Source organism: Melanaphis sacchari, unplaced genomic scaffold, assembly GCF_002803265.2.
Source record: "Melanaphis sacchari strain LSU unplaced genomic scaffold, SCAv2.0 Contig393_pilon_pilon, whole genome shotgun sequence".
NCBI classification, from domain to species: domain Eukaryota; kingdom Metazoa; phylum Arthropoda; class Insecta; order Hemiptera; family Aphididae; genus Melanaphis; species Melanaphis sacchari.
The window spans coordinates 99,034-123,031 of record NW_020271249.1 but is presented as its reverse complement, the minus strand read 5'-3'; the positions used below and the strand labels follow the sequence as shown (position 1 = coordinate 123,031).

The following is a 23,998-nucleotide window of genomic DNA, read 5'->3' as shown; positions in this document are numbered from 1 at the left end:
TTATTATTATTTGTATTCTATTCTGGTTTAAAAATGCATTTCGACGAGAACAATATTATTATAAAAATCTCACACGATCGCGATAATCGAAAACGAATTTGCTTGTCTCCAAGACGATGACGGTGTCTAGAAGATGCGAGTATTTGGGTAAAATATTTTATAACCTTTTACAGCGTACGTCAATGGTTTTAAACGCGGTCTCTGAACGAATCCACTATTCCAGTCATTGTCAATTATTATTCATTTCCGAGAAATGAACACCGCATGCAAGTGAAAATAATTTCAAAATTATCTAATGTTATGGCAAACAAAATTACTGTAATATTGTCAATAGTTTGTGAGATTCACTTAACTGCGGATGAATAATATAAATGCACTGCATTTATTTAAAATACACACATGGCCAAAATTGAAATTAAGAAACGGCTGACGAGATTCGCAATTAGGTCGGTATGTAGGTACATAATAAAGCTTTTAAAATCGATATTTGTCAATAGCGTGTAATAGGTACAAGTATATTATTAGTGACAAGACGTGGCTTTACTTTATGGTAAATGTGTGAATAATACAGTAATTCACCAAACATGTTCACCCCCTTTTTTTCACATTCAATTGTAAAATTATTAAAAATCTAATTTTTCGAATTTTTTAAATATACAAGTACAACACCTACTTAAAAATAATATTTTCAAATTCTCCCTGTGGCAATAAAATGTAACAAATTTCATTGATTCAAACGAGAATTACGCTATTTAATATGCATACAAATTCGAAAAATTAGATTTAAAATAATAATATTGAATTATTGAAGAAAATAAAAGAATAATCATAAGTACTTAAGGAATCATTCTGTGTATTAAAAGTAGTACCATTGATTTAAATAATAATAATAATAATAATTAATAATCAATGGTAGGTATCGATTTTAGCTCGTATGCTGTTGCAACTATACATACACCTGTATTTTTCAGATATCAGAGGGGAAATAGTGATATACATGGTTATTCTGTAACAAACACGGAATGTCTTGAAGTAGTGACCTCATTAAAAACTACGTTAACTCATCAATAAAAACCTTAGGGCTGTTAATAGTGGTGATGTTTCATGATGATTCGACGCGTGTCACTCAACACTTCGAGGAAGCGACTTGCGCGATATCGCGTTAAGATATTACGATGTCGGGTAACGCCAGATTGCATTTGTTAAAATCTTAGTAAAACTATATATATATATATACGTCAAATATATAATACATTATCATAATGACGTAATAATATAACATTAATTGTTCTTGCGATTAAGTCAAAATGTCAAATACCTAGGATTACGGTGAGTGTAATCTCCCGTTAACCTAAAAAAAAAAAATAGCAATTTATACCTACTGTTCCATAAATATTAAATCGTAATTTAATTTAATAACATAGTATTATGTTGATAAATATGTACGAGTGTTACCTACTTTAATGATACAGGCGATAAGAGTATAGAATCTCATCATTATTATACCGTTTTAAAACTAATCGAAAAGTTTTTTTTTTTAAATACAATTTTATGTTTGGCGTATAATATCCACTAGGTATAACAAACCTTGTAAGCAGTTATCGTTGATCGAAAGTAGTCGAAACGTTTAAGGCAATGTTTCTATTTTAGGTTGCATTACGCGTGAAATATGCGCATAAAGCGGATACCTTTGAAGAACCTTTATCGAATCCGTGTCTGCAATATTAATCGTTTGCAATAATATGGTAAGTATTATGTTAAATCCAACAATATTATTTAAAACGAGATTGGTGAGATTACGACAAGAAATATTTCTATTTTTTTTTTTTTTTTACTTTATGCTGCACGCAAGTACACTGCACAGAGATGATTTAAATCTGATTGACCCCGTTACCGTGTACACAGTTTTAAATACAATTTATATTATACTATACCACAATACGATTAATACGGTCGTGCGAGATATGCAGCACCCATCTAGTACAAGCGCGTACCCATCATGATATTATTAATATTTATTGGTGCGCTGCGGGAAATCAATCCAAAACACCACTCGTCCATCGTCTCGATGTGCGTATACTTACGGCGTATTACCTGTAATATATAGCAACAACACGTCATAACAATATTATATTGTGCATTGCTTTAGCGTAACAACGGTTGGACGTCAACAATGGCTGATTATTCGACAACTAAGATATAAGTGTTATAGAAAAGATAATATTATGCTTCGTAATAGACATTATACGCGTAGAGTCGGGGCAGTGTGTATAGCACTTGAAAATTAATTATATTTGTCGTTCATTGTACGCGATTTTGATTTAAGTATAAATTCAAATACGACGCTGATGGCTCGTCACAAGTCCCCCGGGCTACAGTTTAAAACCGCGTGAATCCCGCCGCTATGATATTGCCAGGATAATACAAGCGTTTGTGGATGTACGTAAAACTTCAGTCTTCGAAAGTCCACCGACGACGACGGTGTTAAATAATATATACATCAGAATATAATATAGTTATCGGATATAAATGAATTCCCGCAACGACACCTATATCATCTACACGAAACATCCGGTAAAACTTTGTGCAGGATTTCGCGTGTAAAAATCTTTCGCATTTGTTGGATAAAAACCAATCGGCGTGGTGAACACCTAAGCTACGCTTGTAAAAAATTACTCGCTTTTGTGCCGTGTTCGGGTCGTCCCTCAGGAGTCGTGTTAGTATATCGCGTTCGATTAAATGGACACGCCGCGCCGTACGTGGAAGGAACTTTATTTTAAAAGTTGACCCTTACTGTACTGTACTGTACTTGTTCAACATAATATTATTGTCATTAAAACTGTACAATTACTATGACTCTTCGTGTTCTTTTAGTATACAACCGAACAAAAATATATATTCAAAAATCAAAAATCGGGATAACGCGCTCATAAGGAAACGCGTAAACTTAAACTATCTCTCGTGTAAAATGTACAGAAAAAGTGACTATTGATGACGCTTAATAGAACACCCACAAAAAATGCCATTAAAATGTATACTATCTGCCTACAACTATTACAAAATAGTAGATTGTGTATTTCGCATGTGTGTGCGTCGTTTTAAAACTAGCTATATAATCTAATGTCATGGCGTGTGCTATATAACGCGTAACACGGTATTCATCCACACCGAGTACAAGTAGGTAATACGCATTACATAACGCACATCATCGTTATATCATACATGAATTTCAGCAGAATTACCAATAATAAAGTGTGATCATGTGTTATTGTGTTGTCATATTTTCACCAATCGTTTACTCTTTTAATCCTTTTCAGACGTAAGCGCAGTTAAAAAAATAATAATATTTCTCCCTCTCGCATTAGTTGAATGTCATGCTAATTTCGATAATTGCTATTTAAAGATGCGTGTATAACAACAATTATTGTGATTAGCGAATTTATTAAATACAATCTTAACTAACCTATATAACCTACCCATGTCCGATACCAAAGAATAATAATACTTCACTGAGCATGCGATTAATTACTTTTTTTCAATACCTACTACAGAACCTAATTCAAAAACTGATTTTTGCAATGTTTTTAGTATGCTTGAAGACTCTATTTAAAAATGTTGAGATTTTAGTAATGTTTTATGGCTTTACAAAATTGTGTTTTTACTAGTGAAAACCCGTTTTTTACAGTAATCTATTTAGCGGATATTTTTTTCAAAATGTTGACGTATCAAAATCTGAATTCAAACAAGTATTTTTTGAGTTATTTAACTTTAATTAGGTACTAGGATAAATTAGGAAATAAAAAGTCATTAATAATGGATTTGGAAGATATAAGGGCTATGATGACTTGTACATTTTAGCAATTAATATTAATCCATCAACATTTATGAATTTATAACGTGTAAAAATGGTCCAAGTTTAATAAATACTAAAACACTATATACATATTACCTACATCTATTTTATATTTTTATGAAACCATTTTTTAGAACATTTATCCTTATATAAACATATGAATGACTGAATACCTATTCGTTCAAATTTTGAATAAGACACATCAACATTTATAAAAAAATTATCCATTAAATAAAATGAAATAGAAAAAAGGGAGGTTTGCACTTGAAAAAACAAATTGTTTATAGTCACAGGACGTTCCTTAATAGCCAAACAAAAATCTCAAGAACTGTAAAATATGATCTGTAAGTATACTTAAATATACAAAAACCAGTGAATGAATTCATTATTAAATGAAAAATTGGGGATGAGTATACTTGGTAAATCGCTCTATACATAATTTAATATTGATACGTTTTTAAACATGCTTACTATTATCATCCTATTATATTATAGACATTCATGCAATCATGCCGACAATTCAAACTGAAGTTATGTTCAAGTAGGTTTACTTAAGACCACCACGGCAGGTTTGAAAATATCAGGTTTTCTTATAGAATTTAAGACAAACACCGTTATTACGATCGGAGATAATATTATAATGTATAATATTATGGTACTGGTTTACAAAAAAAACAAAAATAAATAAAAATTTATTACGGATATCAGCCGGTTCTTTTCGATCAAATTTATTCAATCACTATGGTTGAACTATTTAAAAGAATCTTTATAGAGATAGATAAAAATAGATAATATGATTAATATGGTTAATGAACTGTAAAAAGAAAAATTAAGAAACATGAGCTATGAGCAATTATTTACCTACATACCAATAATTATTATGTATTATATTAAAAGTTTATTTTTGAAAAACGATCCGGTGGATTGTGACGTTAAAATTGTCCCATGTGACCTCGGATAAGAATTCAATCGACTGCTGCCGGAATTTTCAATGAAACTGTTGGAGCGCTTTTGACCAGTAATTGTTATGCCGTGCACAATAATATATTTCTGTTTAGGTATCGTGGCGAATAACCGGCAACGTTCTTCCGTGTATAAAAGCGTATTTTTATCGGCGCTTCCTATAACGTTATCTCAATACAGTGTTGTTTTTGTTTTCGCATTTGATTGTATAATATAGCACCGTCTTATCTGTGTCCACACTAAGCCGTACTATTTTAATCAGGAAACATTTATTATTTTATATTTCTATACTTGTTATCGGTAAGAATTGCGTTTACAATTTTTTTTTTTGTTATCGTGAATTATCATTGTTATCAATGATATCATATATTTTTTTCTGTTATTTTTATTAATTAATCTTATTGATTTTCAATTATTTCATTTTGAACATTATACCTATAATAAATACAAACTATAGAATAATAATCAATATTGGTAAAAGTAATTTTATTATAAAAATATAAAGTAATATATTATTAACAAGGTAATATAAATTAATTAGCTTTATTATCCGAAAAATAAAAAATAAAGTCATGTTTATGCTATATTAATATAACTATTAAAAAAATAAGCAATAAACATTTTTTTTTCTACTAAAAACCTAAATTTAAACAGTTAGAGATCTGTTGCATATCAGATACTAGTACGAGTAGTACTTACTAGTTACTACGTAGATCAGTGATTCTTATAACCGTTGTTCCGCGGAACTTGAAATTCGCAAAAATTTTAAAATCAGTGGAAAAAAAATCTATAAGTAACTTAAATTGTTAGTTTCATTATCTTAACATAATGACTTTTACCAACTTAAACACAATAGTATAAAATATGTATAACTTTACAGAATCATTTTGGTTTGTTGGTTTATTTTTGTATACGACGTTATCGTTGGTAGAAGAGGAAGAATTCATTAAGCTATCAACGGATCGAATTCTCAGAATAAAATATTTCAAAATATCAATTTTATTGAAGAATAATTTTTCTATTCAAAACTAGTTTTGAATAATAATAATAAATAATTTTTTTTTATTCGGATTTTTAATATTGACGAACATTTAGGCAAAGAAACGAGAAAGACCGAAAAACATAGAGAAAATGAGAGCTACAACATCCTACATACGGCCTGATATGGAAAAAATATTTGAAAAAGGTCATCAAGCTCAAAATATCATTGAATATACAAAGTATTCCATTTAAAATCGTGAAAAATGTATGAATTTTATTTATTAATTTTATATATTATTGTTTAATAACTAATATGTATGCAAACTATTTAGTGTTATTTTTGTATTGTTTAATATATTATAATATTTAAAAACACGTATCTAAATACTATTTTATTTTAAGGCTGTGTTCCACGAAAATCTTATAACATTGTAACAAGTTGAGTGTTCCATCATTTAAAAAACGCAATGTTATGAAGAATCACTGGCATATGTCTACGTTTATGTTATAATTATTTTTAAAATAATTGTAAATGGTTTACCTCTTTACCCTCAGGAAACTTTATTCTCACAGATATAAATTGTTGAATGGTATTCTCTAACCATAACGCACACAAACCTTATTTCAAGTAAACTTTAGGTATATTGTTGGTAAGCGATAAAAATAATCGTTCGTCGTTCAATATGATACTCAGATACTATTCTAAAATAATAACATTTATAATATGAATAGTTTAAGCAAAATATTACAATAACGACGAATATACGCAGATAATTAGCTGTATAACTATAACGCTAACAGAGTTATCATATCTACTCAAAGTGCATTAAATAGTGTTTTGTTCAAAAATATCAATGTGTTTGAATAGTGAAAACAGTTATGATTTTTCTGTAAGAGAAAAATTTTGCTTTTTTTTAAAATTAAGTGATGGTTGATTCTGAACCAATCCTAATTTTTACCTAAATTAAAGACAATTTTGACTAAGGTTTTATAGGTATTTTAAAAATGTTCGATTAACTTCACGAAGAATTATAATTTATTTCAGATTATAACACATAAGATCAACTGGTACAGTGGTCCAATTGATAATAATTTGTTGTTATATTTCGGCAAAAAAGAAAACCTAATCGGTAGGTACATTCAATATGCTTAAAAAATATAATTAGATTTAATATCAATGAAAATACTGATAAACAATTAGTATATTTTTTTATAGGATGTACACGCTATACATCTATACCATACTTTATGGCATCGTTAACACTACGAAAGAAACATTTTAATTTCATGCAAATGAATAGTTGAAATTATATTTAAAACGTTCGTCATTATTCGTATACTATTTTGAAATAGGATTTTTTTTTTTATTTGCTCATAAAAAAAACATTTTTTTTTTTTTTTTTAGTAATTATGTATGAATGTAAAATACAAACAACCTAGTTTTTGATATTGCTACACTCATTAATTAATATCATATAATAATGATTAAATATATAGTTCAATGATTTTAGCATACTTGAATCTAGGTCCAATTTATTTATTTTAAGCTCGCCGCTAACATATTATAAGTGTGCATATGGATGTGTTTGTTTAGCTAATTTAAAATTAGAATACCTAATTAAAAATATAAATGTTTTTTTTTTTTACTGACTTCTATCAGTGTATAATTATAAAAGGAATGTTATCGTGCAAGTAATTTTCGAAAAGGTCAAATCTTTGCCGTAATGTTATTTATTGTTTAGTATGACTTGGCCATTTAAAAAAAACAATTAACATAGTATAATATAAATACGACAACATTTGATGGTAAACCGATGGGCAACAATGTTCCGGTTGATGCACAAAAACGAATGTTGGTGATGAGAAACTAAAAGCTGCATATTAATAATAATTTATAAAAACAACAATTTATCAAAATATCTTAATTTAATGGAAAATCCTTAAACCTATAGTGTTTTTATTAATTTTTAAATATATTTCATAATTTTGTCATAAGTCTTACACAATCAATGTAAAAAAAAAAAAAGTACAAAAAAAAATTTCATATTTACATTTTAAATGTATATTAATATCAACAACAAAATAAGACTTAAATTTAACGTACGTGTATAATTTATGTACAATGAGTTCGACATATAGAGAAAAAATTCAAAATTTTCTATCGACTCAATTTTTATGTTTTAATACCCTGTGTGTGAATTTGTAACACTAACTACAATGATGACATTTTCTTAACATCTAAATGCCGCCGTGAAAATAGTTAATTGAACAGCTAGAAAAAAAAAATATAGAACAAAAACACACACACGTCCAGTCTTCACAGCACACATGCATGATGCATGTCGAAAAGTCATCAACGTCGAACGTTTTAATATTTAAACTGTTCCGATTCTTGTGCAGCACAAATATATTTTTAGAATAGATACATAAAAATACTTATAATATGTAAAATACGTATTGGCGATAATCTCTCCGTCCGAAAATGATGTCATGGTCAATTTGCGCAAATTTTATCGCAAACAAAAGTTATAGTAATAATAATGATAAATGATATCGATAATTATAATAGTAATAATAATAAAAATAATAATAATAATAATGATAATGAACGAGAAAAAAAATTTTCAAATACTCGTCGGTGCATAATTTCTGAGAACTCGGATACACTCTAATTTGAAAATAGTATTACAGGTTTACAAAACTATCGATTAGTAGATGTATTTGCAAGCTTTCGTCGATTTCCCCATGCAGTTGAATGCGCTTTTGAATGATTCTGAGTATTCAGAGATCGTTTTTAATCTGTTAAAAAAAATAAATAATTTGATTAGTAATAATCGAAAAAAAGTTAACGTGCAATACGAAACGCCTTATATAAAGCCGTACTACCTCCATACATGAACTATGCATTGCCTATTTGAAACGCCGCATTTTGCTCTCAATATCACACATAATAATTACACCGATATTACTAATATACTTACAAAAGAGATTCGTCAGACATCAAGTTATACATAGTGTCCAAATCTTGTTGTTGTGGAGATTTAATTGTGCACAGAGACTGTAATGAAACAAGAATATATATTATTATAATAATATTGGCGAGTTGTATGGATAATATATTTTATCGTATCTTATTAAATATTCATACATCGAAATAAACAAGAGACACTCTTTATGATTTAATACTCGGACGGATAGAACCGTATTCTAAATATTACGAGAATTAATGGCAGGTCGAAAAGTTTAATTTGATTTAATTTAACAGAACATTAAAATCTAATAAGGGACTCCTAACCTAACCAGACTCAAACATTAATATAAGTAATATTTTAAAAATCGAATTAATTGTCGTTTGTATTAATTTTATGCCGTTATTGTGTCTTTATAAATGTCCTTACTTGTGCGTATCCAATGAAGAACAGTGCATCGTATTCATATGACTCCATGGCTGGTTGATGATAATGCGGTTCAGTTTGCCTTATTTTCGACAAGCTCTGTAAAAACAAGACAATCATCACGTTACGATTTATGACAATGTAAATTACGGTGACATAACTATCACCAACATCTGTTTAACATACCTCCAGGGCAAACCGAACACTCGATACTGATAACATGGCTGTCAGTACTGTGTTGTTAGTGAACTCCACCTGCTGGTCCTTTAAGAATTGACCGAAGCAAGAGCGAGCCTCAATGGTGGCGCCGATGCTTCGGTTGACGGCTGTGGAGTGAGCTTGTAACAAAACACCATCTGTGCCGTGAGCCACTCCTGGTGGATATATGCTGGACAGAATGGCTGAACTGATTTCTACACCCAAACCTCCATACAATAAAGCCCTGTAAAATCGAATAGGCGCGTTAGCCTTAAGGTAGATTTTACAAACGTTATGCCTGGTTTTTCCGACAAACACACATATTATTTCATATCTTTTTAGACTTACTCGGGATAACCGATCTCGAAATAAGGTGGAGATAACAACGACAGTGGTACAATTACTTTATTACTAGCTACGTTGTACGTTACTTTAGGATCTTCAGACACCAAGTCATCCAGCCACCTGCAGAAAACAAGACGATATCGAATTAAGATAAATTTCCATATTATACTCAAAAAGATATTATTTACATTATACTGAAATCAAAATTTTTCGTTGATTGGTCATTAAACAGAAACTTGTATGTAAATACTAATAAGAAATATGTATAAATCTTAATATATTTGATGCTGAAATTGTTATATAGTTTACTCTAATCAATATTTCAATATTGATAAAAAAAAAAAAATGAATAAATAACATATTTTAATATTTATAAATCACGAATAAATCAAAATATGTTAAGATTATTAAAATTAATACATTTTTTCTTGATTATTAATAATATTATTGATGTTTATTTTTATTATTCTTCGTTTAAATATTTCTTAAATTATCTTAGAGTGCGTGTTTTTTTTTTAAATTTATTGTCAAATACATAACTAATAATATGTATTTAACATTTTAATATTACAACAATATATAATACTCTACCAAGACTTTAAATATATGTATTTTTATAGTATTTCTTAGAAAAAGTTAAATAAAAGTTTAGCAATGAACGGTATAACCATTAAGTTTTATCAATTGAAACTTACCCATATTCTTCTTTTTTGGATTTTAGTTTAATTTGCGAATATTCTGTGAGGAATGATATGGCATAATTAACGTTTTGAAAGAAGTCGAGCTTTTGAATAGGCAACTGGTTGTAAAACTGATTCACGTAATTCTCTTGAAGCATATTGTCTGGTAATCCAATTTGTACTGTTAATGACTCCAACTAAAACAGAAAAAGGTGAACAGTAAGTTAATAACTAATGTAAATAATTTTTAAGGTACAAACTCACCTTGTTTAAAACGTGATCACGCAGTTCAGATTCTAAGTCGTTGTTATTGTAAACATTTGATATGATTGTTTTTTTAATGTTATCGAAAACATCTTTCACTACAGCTACAACGCCTGATTTGTTTTCGATGTTAGGTTCCAGCGAAGCGGTTATACCGAATCCCATAAACTTTTGCAGCAAAGAAACGCAAATCTCCCATCTAGGCGGCAAATCTTTTTCGCCTGTAAGCTCAGCCATGTAAATTTTGACAATTTCTCTAAACTTAACCGACAAATAAGGGACATAAGCTTCAGCCATTTTCCACATGAAATAGTCGTTTAATCCACTATTTGAAAAACATAAAGACGGTATTTGGTTAGAAACAAATTTATCGGAATACAACGTATAAAAACTAACCTGCGATCTGACGATGATATCAGATTAGATAAGTTACTAAAATAAGTCGGCGACACAACCGAGATAAACGTGTCGTCGCTAATGTTACTATCTGGAAACTTTGATTGCAAGATGTCCAAAAGCGGGATCTACAACGAGATTAAAAATCGAAATCGATTTAAATAATATATATATATATATATATATATATTAAATAATAAACAACTAAGTTATGTTTGTATATTATAATACGTAATATTTTCATACCATTCCAGCAATTTCTTTCAGTTTCGAAAGCTTAAACCGTCGGTGGGAATTAAATGGATCCTCTTGTTTACTAGCTGGCGTTATTTCCGCGATGCGTTTTTCGTAATGGAACATGTCGTTACTGAATATCGATGCGTCACCACTGGTAGCACCCAGCAATTGTGATACGTCCACCATGTACTGTTTGTATGCGGTTACTATCTGCAAATTATCGTAAAAGCACGTATTTATAGTACAATTATATCTGTAATTCTATTCTCATTAACAATTTTATTATTATTATTAATATTATTAAATTATTATTATTATTATTGTTGTTGTTGTTAATACTATTATTATTATTATTGTGCACACAAACTTACTTTGTTATCTTGCTGCCTATAGTAATACCTTCGGTCGGGTAAGCCTAGTCCTGCTGGAGATATCTAAAATAGTGAAATCATAACGCATTTTATACGACAGTCAACCAGAGTAATGATATAATAATAATACCTGAATTATGTTCTGGCCTGAAACCTTATCGTCAGGAACAACGTCTATCTTGAAAAACGGACTGACGCTGTATTTGGCGTGTAATTGTACAATGGTTCTAGTCACGTCCCACGCATGAACGTCAAAATCTTTCAATACATGCCAACCACCTAATATATTATATGAAAATAATTGAATAATATTATATTGTTTAATATATATAAAAAAATCATTAAGAATAGACCACCCAAGAGATGAGGAACAAAACATACCTAAAATTGTACTAATAATCTTCTTTAAAGGTTTTCCTTCATCTGTTTCAATATTGTCCAAGTTCACGCACGATTCGTAGAAATGCTTCATCTTCCAGTTCAACGAGGTGGAACTAGCAACGTTTCTTAGCGTAACAACCATGTTCCTGATCTTTATTTTTTCTGAACAAAGTAAATAAGTACGGTTTACATTTCAATATTTATTCTATAATATATTATATTTTTAACACATATAATGTACACTTGATGTCTTGATGTACTCACGATCTTGTTGAATGCGTTTTTTTAAACTCCACGAACTCATGTACGCCGGCAAGTCGTTTGTTTGTAGCCATCCTCCACAAGAATATTCTCTAAAATTTTCACATGGCTGTTGAGTAAAATTAATTTTGGGCAGAACCTATAAACAAAAATTAATATAAAATTAATATAAGTGTATAATATATACATACATTATGTATATAATAAATGTTTAAAATCTAAACGTTGTGTTATAGTTTCCTGTAGTAAATTTGGTTGCGGATCGTTAACTCTGTGCTTTAATTCGATTTCAAAACCTAAAGAAACGTCATGGGCGTTGTAGAACAACATACGAACCGCAATAACATCTAAACGTTATTACAAAAGTGTTGTAAATTATTTTTTGTTATTTATTTATAAATGACTTATAACCATAATTTAGATCTGGATATAAATTATAGCATTTTAGGTTAGGTTCATTGTTACCATACCTTAATACCTAAACAATAGATAGATATAAAATTCATGCTATACAAGCATAACAACAGTCATTATAAAAATAAATAGGTACTGAATGCATTATTACGATAAAGCACAAATGAGATTTCTCGTATAGTTAGATTTTATCAATCGATTAATTAGAATTCGGTGTATGAAACTTTCTAACAAATTACAAATGCTAATATTTTGTAGATAAATAGGTAGTATGTTATATTAAAACCTAGTATCACATTTTAATAACACCATCGTCTATCAGGTGATTCAGTCGAATATTGCAGAAACTAATAAGTTAACAAGTATTATATTTTATTGCATATGAACGTTTTACAAATTTACAATAATATTCGAAATTTCTAGAGGCACTTAAAGACGGCTTATATTGCTACACATAAGCAATTTCGAAAGGAAATTATATAAATCAAACGCAAGTAAATGTTTTACTGTTTTCTGGACCAGGTAGTATAATCTCATCATTCTTAAAAGGTAGCCTCTAATGGTATATATTATACATTTATACCCACAGTTAATGGAATCGGTCATCTATTGTATACGCCCACTCAGAAAAATTATTTCCATTGTACCTACCTGTTGCACGGATTATGAGAGTTTTATGAATGACATTCAAAAATAATCTTGCACCGTAGTAACTAAGGTAATAATATAAAGGAAAAACTCGAGTTGGGTCCCAGATTTCAAAAACAGCATGAGTTGGGTCCCGGTATATTTTATAGAGTATATATATGAGTTGGGACTAGCCTATTTTCATTACCCAAGAGACACCACGTGGAGATAGACTAGAATGTCACCCAAAAATTTTGTTTTTTGTTAAGTTAAAGTATATAGGTATTAGATTAAATTTAAAAAATAAAAAATGTTATATATTATTTGGTAATAAATATTTGTATTATTTCAAATTCCCACTATGATAAATAAAAATAATAATTTGCATGCTCTTTAGATAATTAGATAATATCTATAACAGTAATACTTATTATAAGATCATATTATTTTTCTAGGGGTGAAAGGCAAATGCCCTGTCTTGCCCTCCTCAATGGGCGCCCATGTACTGGAAAGTTACGTTGGACTCAATTCGAGTATTATCAAATAATACCGCGAACCCAATTCGAGTATTTTCGAATAACACCGTGGACCCAACTCACGTTTTCCTTATATAATGTCCGAAGATGCTTACTTTTATTTTATGTACCAATAGACACTAGCCACAAAAATACGTCAACACCCTGCACCACCGACTTCGTTTAAATTGTACACACGTTTATTACGAAATGTTGGTAATACATTAACAAGTATTTTGATGTGATGGTTAAAAATGAAAGTATATCATATTAAATTGGTTTTTGAAAAATGAATTCAACTGAGATTTAACCAAATTTCGAGAATACTATCACGTCATCTCAACAGTAAATATATAATAAACTCGCTAGGAACGAATTAGGTTAGGTTTTAATAAAAATAATTAAGTCCGTTAATGAAACAACATCGTAGAAAAATATTGTAGAAATTTGCGTCATTTGCGGTATGTAAACAGGGCAGGTGCGAACAAAGGTTCTCCGGTGCGCGCACGCAGACCACTCTCTAATATCCACTACATTATGAGCGGCTCACGATAAAAGGGGTTTTCGATACGGACGAGAAGCGTTCCGGTCCACCCAATGTCAAACGACCGTCGGAGACGAAAATAAACGCTGCATCACTGTCGTCCGTGCCGCTCGTCACGTAATAATCACAATATGTTAATATATACTCCACGTGCGCGTGATTTAAGTATTTTTTAATTTTTATTTTTTACCCCGAAAATCTAAATGCGTAACCCCTGTGAGGGATTAATGAACCGTGTTGGCGTTCAATCGAAATGGGCTTGGCGAGCGGTTTTTTTTTCGTCGTCGCCCGAACCTCGCCCTCGAATCCGAACGATGTGTTACAGCTGCAGCAATACGATGATATTAACGATAATAATAGTAATAAAAATAATATACGCTGTATCGGCCGAAAAATATGTACGGGAGTGCCCATCTCAGATGGAGCGCGCGCCCTATATATGGCTATAATCCTATACAATATACAAACGTATGTATTCACGGTCAGATGAAAATTTCGTTTCGTTTCAAGTACTCGTAACACAGTCCGGGAGCAAAACAAAATGATACGATATTATTATACTCGTATACTTTCACTAGGAGGTCGTGGCCGCGTTCGACAATAGGCAAGGTTAAGGACACATACGATACACATTATAATATTATGTTCTCCACGGGTAATCTTATAACCTGCATAATATAATACACTTATATACACCTGCGTACGAGCGAGTGTTTTCATAAAATTGAATTCGTCACAGCTATATATAGGCCTACGCTCGGACGATGAGTGATCTCGTCTATCCGCGAGTACGTCCTACGTAGAGATTTAAGGAAATGGTGCACCATCCATATGGAAAAGACGTAATTCCCCCCCCCCCCCCCCGCATGACACATACCGTATAATATAGACAAAACATCATCATAATAATAACGTCACGTCGTCAACGGTGGTTCGTGTGTCGTTTATAATATACGTATAGATAAAATTTTCCGCGTATTCCTCATTTTAGGGGGTTATACTATTCGATCTCTTTGGGGTTTGTAAAATGATCACCGCAGACTTGAACATCCAGCCACCGATACAACCGATAAAGTATAATATTTTTGTATAATACTATAATATAGTCTCATAGAATATATATATATATATCTGTACATGATATAAATAGTATACGGATATAATAGCGGCAAGTAATACGAGATCGAAAACAGCATAACCATAACGACTATAGCATATCGAATCATGGAAATTATGCACATATGTGACGGTATTTTTCCTCCTTAACTACGTTTATTATGCAGCATAAATAATTATACATTGCTAACATCGGTTGCGCGTCATGACAGGTTCATACCAACATGTGTACACGTGTGTTATACGCTCCGAAAGTGATAAAATATATTAAAATATACTGAAAAAATTACCTGAGACAAAAATAATTTTAAGCCACATACAAAAAAAAAAAAAAATGGAATTTTATAAATATTTTGGCATTGGCAAAAGTTTATTTTCAAAATTTAAAATTATAACAAACAATAAAATTATGAGTACTTAATAATAAAAACGACTTATTACAAATGATAGAACAACACTTTATCACCAATAAAAAAATTATCAAGACATATATTTATACTATAGTATTAGTAGCTTCGATATTATACTCATATAAACATTATAAACTACAATGAAATTTCTTTAATTTGTATTGACAACCAAGGACAGCGTTTAAAATACATATACTTAATACAATTTTATTTTTTTCTTTAAAGCCTTTACTTTTACATTTTTTTTATAAGTGCATTTAAGTTTTAAAAACCTAAAACAAACTATGCACCTATATATATTTTTGTCATATTATTATTAATAAAAATTACAGTACATTTTTGCGCAATATATATAAATAATATATAAAATAAAGAACACTGCAAATATGAAAAAAAAGCAATATTGACAGTGTTCTTACTATCAGATTACATATATAATTATTTATTCGCTAAAGTAGAATTTATTTTTTATGTACTCGTGATTTAGTGAATTAAAATTGTCTTTATCTACTGAATTCTCCAATAATTTGTAATAAACTACATTGATATTAAATTATTTTAACCATACGTCACCAATATATTTTAATACATGATGTAGCGAAATTAGATTTTAAAATACTAATTTCCGATCATAGGGCCTTACGCATAGTTTGATAATAATACATGAGAAAATCACGTCTGTAATACTGTGTATATGTACTTGAAATTCTACGATAAACCACAAATATTTGGTTTCACAATACATACGCTATATCAATGTACCGCAATACTTCACTATACAAACTGCAGATTAACAATTATCATTTAACACACCAAATTCAATATAATATCAGTTTCTTGTTGATAAAATTATTTTATACGAAAAAAATTCACTATTGGTAAATTATAACATATTATACGGATTCAAACGACAAACGGTATTTTCTATAGCAAAACTTATAGTTTTTGTTCATACTAAAAAATATACAACACCGATTTTTGGAACAACTGGGAATGTATGAACACGATCGTATGAGTATTGCAAACATCAATAATCGAAACTTTTAAATCTCAAGATCAACAGCGTTTAAAACAATAAACTCATAAATTCATAGTGCAGGACGAGAAATTTAAATTCATCAATGTATATAAAGATACACATCACGGACACGCTGAACTCACGAAACAGAACGGCCGACAAAATGAATAATGATTATCAATTTCAAACGGCCCGTTTGTCCCGTCTCGTTATCATCGCTTTGAACGCGTATCGTGCCTCTTTTGTGCACACGATTTTTCGTACGGAAAAATACAAAATTTCACACAGGATAATTGGCAAATCGTCGCGAACATGTCGAATAATTTTATTTAATTCGTATACGTATTCTAACGATGCGTACAAACGCGTACGCGTTCGTTTGTTTTGTGCCGAGTTCTCTGCACGCATATATGACTTATGGGCGGGGGTGAGAGAGACTAGGTTTGAGAACCATTGCGAATAAAGTATATATTATACGAGTGTGTCAGTTGCGGCGTGGCGGGAAGAGGAAACCAGTCCGAGAATAATGTGGACACGTACCGCTAAATTATCGTTTCTCTCTCATATCTACACACCAACTCACTCACTCAATCCTCTCTCTCTCTCTCTCTCTTTGTGCCATGCAACTGACCCTCCGGCCGGACAACCGCCGACCCGGCGAAGTATCTGGTCCGACAGTCTCCCTGCACACAAGAATGCACGTGCTCTGGCAGCACACAACCCAACATACTTACACAAACGCAAGCATTAACATTATAACACACACACACAACGAGATCAAACCGAGATTACACGGCATCGGCGGATGAAAAACTAAAATAATAATACGGCGACACGCACACGCACGCGCAGGAGATTAATTATAATATTATAGCTGGTAGTCGTGAAACAATAGTACATCGCTATACTCGATGTTATGTAGGCATACCTGTTGCGCGCGTACACAGTGCGATGCACGACGACATATTATCATCCATGTGTACCTACATTTGTTGTTCCTGTGCGCGGTACCGGAGGTAGACGACCCGAAAAAACGTTTCCAACCCACAGCGGTTATTGCGCGGCAGATATATCCGACAAGTGTGAGCGTTCGAATACGCCGCTGAAAAAGTAATCACCCTAGTTTTATTTTTTAATTTTTTTTTTTTTTTTTGTGGTTTAAAAATGCTCCAATACGTAGTGCCCGTAATGAAATAACATATACTGCAGTACATAGTGTCATAGTGATACACATAGAATAGGTTATGGCGCGTATATTATCATTTATCACCAATAAAAAATATTACATTTTTGTGCCTACTACTACTACTATAATATAGGATATACGACCGCAGCAAATACGAACACATAATACAATTTGTTATAATGCCCTCGTAAAATCCATTTGATGATGAGCTGCTGCTAGTTATACACGAGATTTCCTAAAAACCGGTTGGCGCTCAAACTAAATACAATAATACAGCATATTATACTATACCCATGTTACACATACGATTATAATAATATGGAATCGGACACCCGCAGTTCGGGAAATTCTATGTAGTTCATGCGGCGGGCAAATGCAATAAATCCAAAAAGCCGTATTTCATCGGGTACCTATTTGTACAGTACGCACTCCGGGTCTAGCGATGGGAATGACTGTGTGTTGTTTACAATTCAACCGAAATTCTAAAACATATTATAATAATAGAATACCTAATATTTTATACCGAACAACAACTCTCCAGTCCAATTTAAACTAAAAGAACGTAAAATTATTAAATGAAACGTTTTAGTCAAAAGAAAAACACCATAAAAATCCAAATTGACATAAACCATAAAGTATGAATTTATTCTGTATTTTTTATACCGTGGGCCTAACGGTTTTAAACCGATTTGAGAAAATAAATACACTACATGTTTTTTTTAATTTTCGATGATAAATTCGAACGTACGAGTATAGTGACAGCTCATTTTCGTACATTGAAACGAGGAGTATATAATATATAATACATTACATAATTTTTTTGATATTATTTATAACCACACAGGTATCAGTATTACGTGTACAAGTGTATTTAATTAATACTATTTACTCGCGACAAAACTGTAATACACTACACAAACTAACGTATATACATACGTATTTATACTGAAATAAGAACATACAATTTCTTAAACAGCAGCATGAATTTGTCTTTACCAGTTGCTAGTGTAGAACTCATCACGCATTCTATATGACGTGACCCCAATCCCTTTTTACCACTTAACATCAATCTTCCCAAATCTCTATTCTTTTAACATTAAGATATAATTTAAGTGTCATAAATAATTGATTAATTCATCAATCATTCTACATACTTATCCCATTATAAATATAACAACAAATTACAAAACCCTTCTTGTTTAGCACCGGGTTCACATACACGTAGTCGAGCACTGCACATCACCACCTAAAAATACACCGCTGCACGATGACGTCTAAAAACAATATACCAGTATAAAACGAGTAAGTGAGTACTATTTGAAAAATTAAATAAAGTTTTAAAATTCTACTATTAAGTAGAATAGTAAGTAATTACTATGATTTAAATTTGTTAAAATACTTTGTGCTATAATATGTACAGACACACGTCGCATTTGCATTGAAATTTTTTCACTGTAAACATTAACGTGCAACATTATTTAAGAACAAACTCGAATTTCGTTCGTGTACATTTCGATCCGTAAAATATCCAATGTCGGCAGGCTGCGGTGATGGTGAAAAGTTAAACGCTCGCTGCAAAGTCGTCGGAGCGAACAGCAATCACCCCCTCCCCTCCCCGCGACACCGGATAAAGTATTATTCGTTCGCGGACAAAAGCACTATTATGCGCATAGGCAACTAGGCTGGTAGGTAAATATAAAATACTATAATAATATTTACTATTATTATATTATTTATTGTTAGCATAATAATATCTGCGTATCGTCTGTCAGCCACACGCTCGGAACGTTGTCAGCGGCATTAATACAACTGTGTGGCCTCTGCTGTAATCTTATCTACTTGCGTGTGCACTACAATACTAGTGCCTATCATATCATTTAAATGTTTTTTTTTTCTTTCAAATATCACTATTATATGTCCCTCCGAGTTTCAGTGGCTAAAGTGCGGGGCACTGAAGGGGCCAACTGCATAGTCGTGCGCACGAGGCGAGCCCATCGAACCCCGACTCGACCGGAATATTTTTAGGGGCACAATTAAATTTCAACCAGATACTAATACTAATAATGCATCAATACATTCATGGCTAAATTATATGAAAGCAAATAATTGCATTAAATCATTCAATGTATTTTTCACTGTACTGTAATTATTCAGTGTAATACCAGTTACAAGTTGTTCCTGCGAACGGGTATTTTCTAAATTAACAATAGTAAAAAATAAATTAAGGAGTACTATACATCAAGACCGACTTAATAGTTAATTATTGATGTTTACTGAACTAAAACTAACATTTAGTATTAATATTGACATGGTTATTGACGAATTGAAAATAGTGTTGGGAAATAGGAGAATTCATTTATATTTCTCTGTAATAAACTGAATTATTATATAATTCAGTATATAAATATATAATATTATTTATACACAATTTTTGTTTTTCACCAAGTTTTTTTAAATTTTGGGTTTTTTTTTCTTCTTTTAATGCATAAATGTATTTAAACCATTTTGTTTTTAACTCGAAAGATATATGTCTAGAAATTAGTACATTAATGTTGTGTGCATAAACAACTTGATTCTATTAACACAGTTTTGAATTTACAATTAGAATGTATATTAATGTGTTAAAAAAATATTAGGGGCACTGTCCAAGTATTGGGGCATTAATTGTTCCAGACTTAACCGGAAATTGAAGTCTACGCATGCCTATTGAGCCAATATACTGCAATATTAAAATTGTATACGTATAGCGAGTTTACGAAGATATAGGAATAAGCGTACCCACGAAATTCTTACCGAACTATACATAAATATGAGTATTGAGTATACAACAACACATACAACATGTGTGAGCGTGTTACGAAATGAGTAGTTACCAATTTTTTTAAAGTAATTTTTATGTAAAGGTATATAGTTCAACTATACTGTATACACTAAGCACGATGACGATTTATGTGTATATAATAGAGTATGTGTGTGTGTGTGTGTGTGTGTGTGTGTGTGTGTGAATGTGTAAACAAACGAATAACGATAATGATAATAATAGTATTAATAGTAATAACAAAGTGTATGATAAAAATGTATATTGACTCTGCAAGTATTTGTATGTGTAGTGTGTGTGTACAGTCGTCGTTATCTCTCTCACTCTACCACTTTCTGGAAAGTGTTTGGATGTACGTAAATCTACACTCTAAAGTCAGGCGAAACTACACGCAAACTTCTGTGATTTACGTATTCCACTTCGTAGCATTTTATCAGGCCATATTATTATGCGATTGAAGAGTTACATTATCTGTTATTATTTTAGCACCATAACATATTTAGTATTTAAAAAAAAACTGTCCGTTTGATTAATGTAACGCATGATAATTAACAATTACATACAATATATACGTATCACGTTCGTTTTGACCGGCGCATAAAGTGATTAAATTATATAATTTTACCGCACGACCGAGTTTTTGAATGCGTCCATCAATCTGCGCTAAATGGAGACAAAAAAAATATTATTTACTTTACACGTACACATACGTATACAGCTAACACGTGTGAATCGGTGCCTGATAGAGTTGTCGTTATTTTATTCTAAGCGTTTAGAATGAAACAAAAACAACGACGAAACAAATGGTTTTTGGAGGTCAGAAAACGCATACGTTTTCCTACAACTAACAGACAAAATTAATTAGGTTATATTTTAACCACAGCGAAACGAAGACCGCGACATAATATTATTAAATTGTACATGATTAAGTTTGATTTGTTTATATTACTAGGCATACGTCTTAGTAGACTGACGAGTAAAATCTTAATAATTTTCTTAATGCATACGCAGCGAAAAACTATTATAGTTGTGATAGTTAAAAAACATTTATGGTGCAATAAAACTCTAATCAACAGTGAATTTTTAAATTGTATATTGCAGTTGTTTAGATTATAAAACAGTAAATAAATAACAAAAAACAATGCCAAAAACAATATTTTACTTAATATTACTGACACAGTTCGTTGCGTTTTCGGTTTACTACGAAATTTTAAAGATGACTGATGAGAATACAACCGTAGTAATAATATTTATCTAAACAGAAATACATTTGTCAATAGCCTCAGCAAAAAAATAATTATTGTTACATACTGCTACATATTATAGTTGTATTTTATTTTTATTTTTAAATTTAAAAAATATAAATAATAAATTACAATGAACTCGCGGTTTGTTGGTGACATTACTTCAATCATAACAATGTTATGCAAGCATATTTATTAGAATATTACATAAATATAAAATGTATGTGTCCATAAAATTTAAAAAAAATATATAACGATAAGTTTTTACAAGTATAATAGTGGCCAACAGATTTATTTTAACTTTAAATAACTATAGGTAACATGTTGTTAACTGATGTTTAAAACATCATAAATAATATTAATATATTATCAGTTATATAGGAACCTAGAATAGTAATACAACGCATACTTTTGTTCAAGTACACTTGAAGATATATAGTTATTAATTGAAACATAAATAAACACACAACTTAATCGATTTATAGAGTATAATAAACAAAAACAGTTATAACAAGAAGATATAGGTATTATTTATATTATTGCTTAATATTATACACTATACTGAGTATAGGACACTGTATAGATGTACTGATGAAAACATCTAAAAGTATTATTTCTATAAATGCACGTTGTTAATCTGTGATTTCATTCGTTTTATGGCAGTGGCAAAAAAAATATTTCTGTGTATTTAACGTTACGTAACCATATAAAATAACCGTACGTAATAGTACATGAAAAAAATTCTTGGCCAAGGGCACCAAAAAACGAAACAAACAAAATCATATTTTTGAAATTAATTGTGTGCACCACGCAATTTAGCTGCATCTTAATTCCCCACTACTTGCAGCTCACATGATTAAACCCAAAGAAAGTGTAAAAATGTAGATTTTTTAATTTTTAAATAATTTATCATTACCGAATGAAGAATGATGTAATACTAATTAGTAATTATATTGCAATTTGCAATGACGACGAGTAAGATTATTTATCGTAATTCATAAAATTATAATATACAGTTCCCAATTTGGTTGGAAACATTGACTTTATGCGCATAATGCGTACAGTCAGACTTGAACCTTATAACGAATATTGTAAATACTAAATAAATCTTGATAACACTGAGTAAACATAATTATCTATTCACACTGCTATAACATGTATGTTTTTGTGTTTTTATGTTATTACTATGTGTCAACTTTTAAAATTATATTATATTTTAGTAGAATAAATTTCAGAAAAAAAAACACATAAAAACCATAGCCAAAAAACCAAAATTAAACTTTATATTTTGCTATTAGGTAATAGTTTATTTCAGACATTAGTTATAATTTTCTATAATCACAAATTTATGTCGATAATTCAACACTAGCTAGGCGTCCTGGTTATATAGATATATTGCTCGTACTTAAACCAAATAAAATATATGAAATTGAATTAAAAGATTCATTGAATATTACATAATTTATATTAAAAAGTTGTAACTTGACAACTAATAAAATTAAAATAATCTTGATTAAAAGAGATATACATATACTATAGAACCTAATACTACCTATGATAGTAACATTAGTAATGATAAACTTAATATTTATAAATAATTTATATAGATATTAGATATAAGATGTCAATCATTTTTACACAAAAATTTATACATCAATAGGACAGAAAATTAATTTTCCCGACATATAAAAACTACTTCCAAACATGTTTAAAATAACATTAAAAAAAAAACATTAATAAAAAAAAATAAGTAAGCACACAAAAAAAGAATAGTTTTTATA

The 23,998-nt window shown here is 30.3% G+C and overlaps 1 protein-coding gene across 1 annotated transcript in view; it reads right to left on the bottom strand.

Moving 5' to 3' along the window:
- Positions 1-8,186: 8,186 nt before the first annotated feature.
- LOC112597172 (endothelin-converting enzyme 1-like) overlaps positions 8,187-23,998 on the bottom strand; it is a 29,524-nt gene continuing 13,712 nt past the window's right edge. Inside the window, exons 2-14 of the mRNA XM_025343110.1 lie at positions 12,329-12,464; positions 12,065-12,226; positions 11,814-11,962; positions 11,684-11,746; positions 11,322-11,522; positions 11,076-11,203; positions 10,680-11,004; positions 10,431-10,612; positions 9,739-9,855; positions 9,379-9,634; positions 9,196-9,291; positions 8,779-8,855; positions 8,187-8,596 (exon numbers count right to left, since the gene is read on the bottom strand). Coding sequence (XP_025198895.1) covers positions 8,506-8,596; positions 8,779-8,855; positions 9,196-9,291; positions 9,379-9,634; positions 9,739-9,855; positions 10,431-10,612; positions 10,680-11,004; positions 11,076-11,203; positions 11,322-11,522; positions 11,684-11,746; positions 11,814-11,962; positions 12,065-12,226; positions 12,329-12,464 — 1,983 coding nt within the window. The 3' untranslated portion in view covers positions 8,187-8,505. The remainder of the gene's footprint in view (positions 8,597-8,778; positions 8,856-9,195; positions 9,292-9,378; positions 9,635-9,738; positions 9,856-10,430; positions 10,613-10,679; positions 11,005-11,075; positions 11,204-11,321; positions 11,523-11,683; positions 11,747-11,813; positions 11,963-12,064; positions 12,227-12,328; positions 12,465-23,998) is intronic.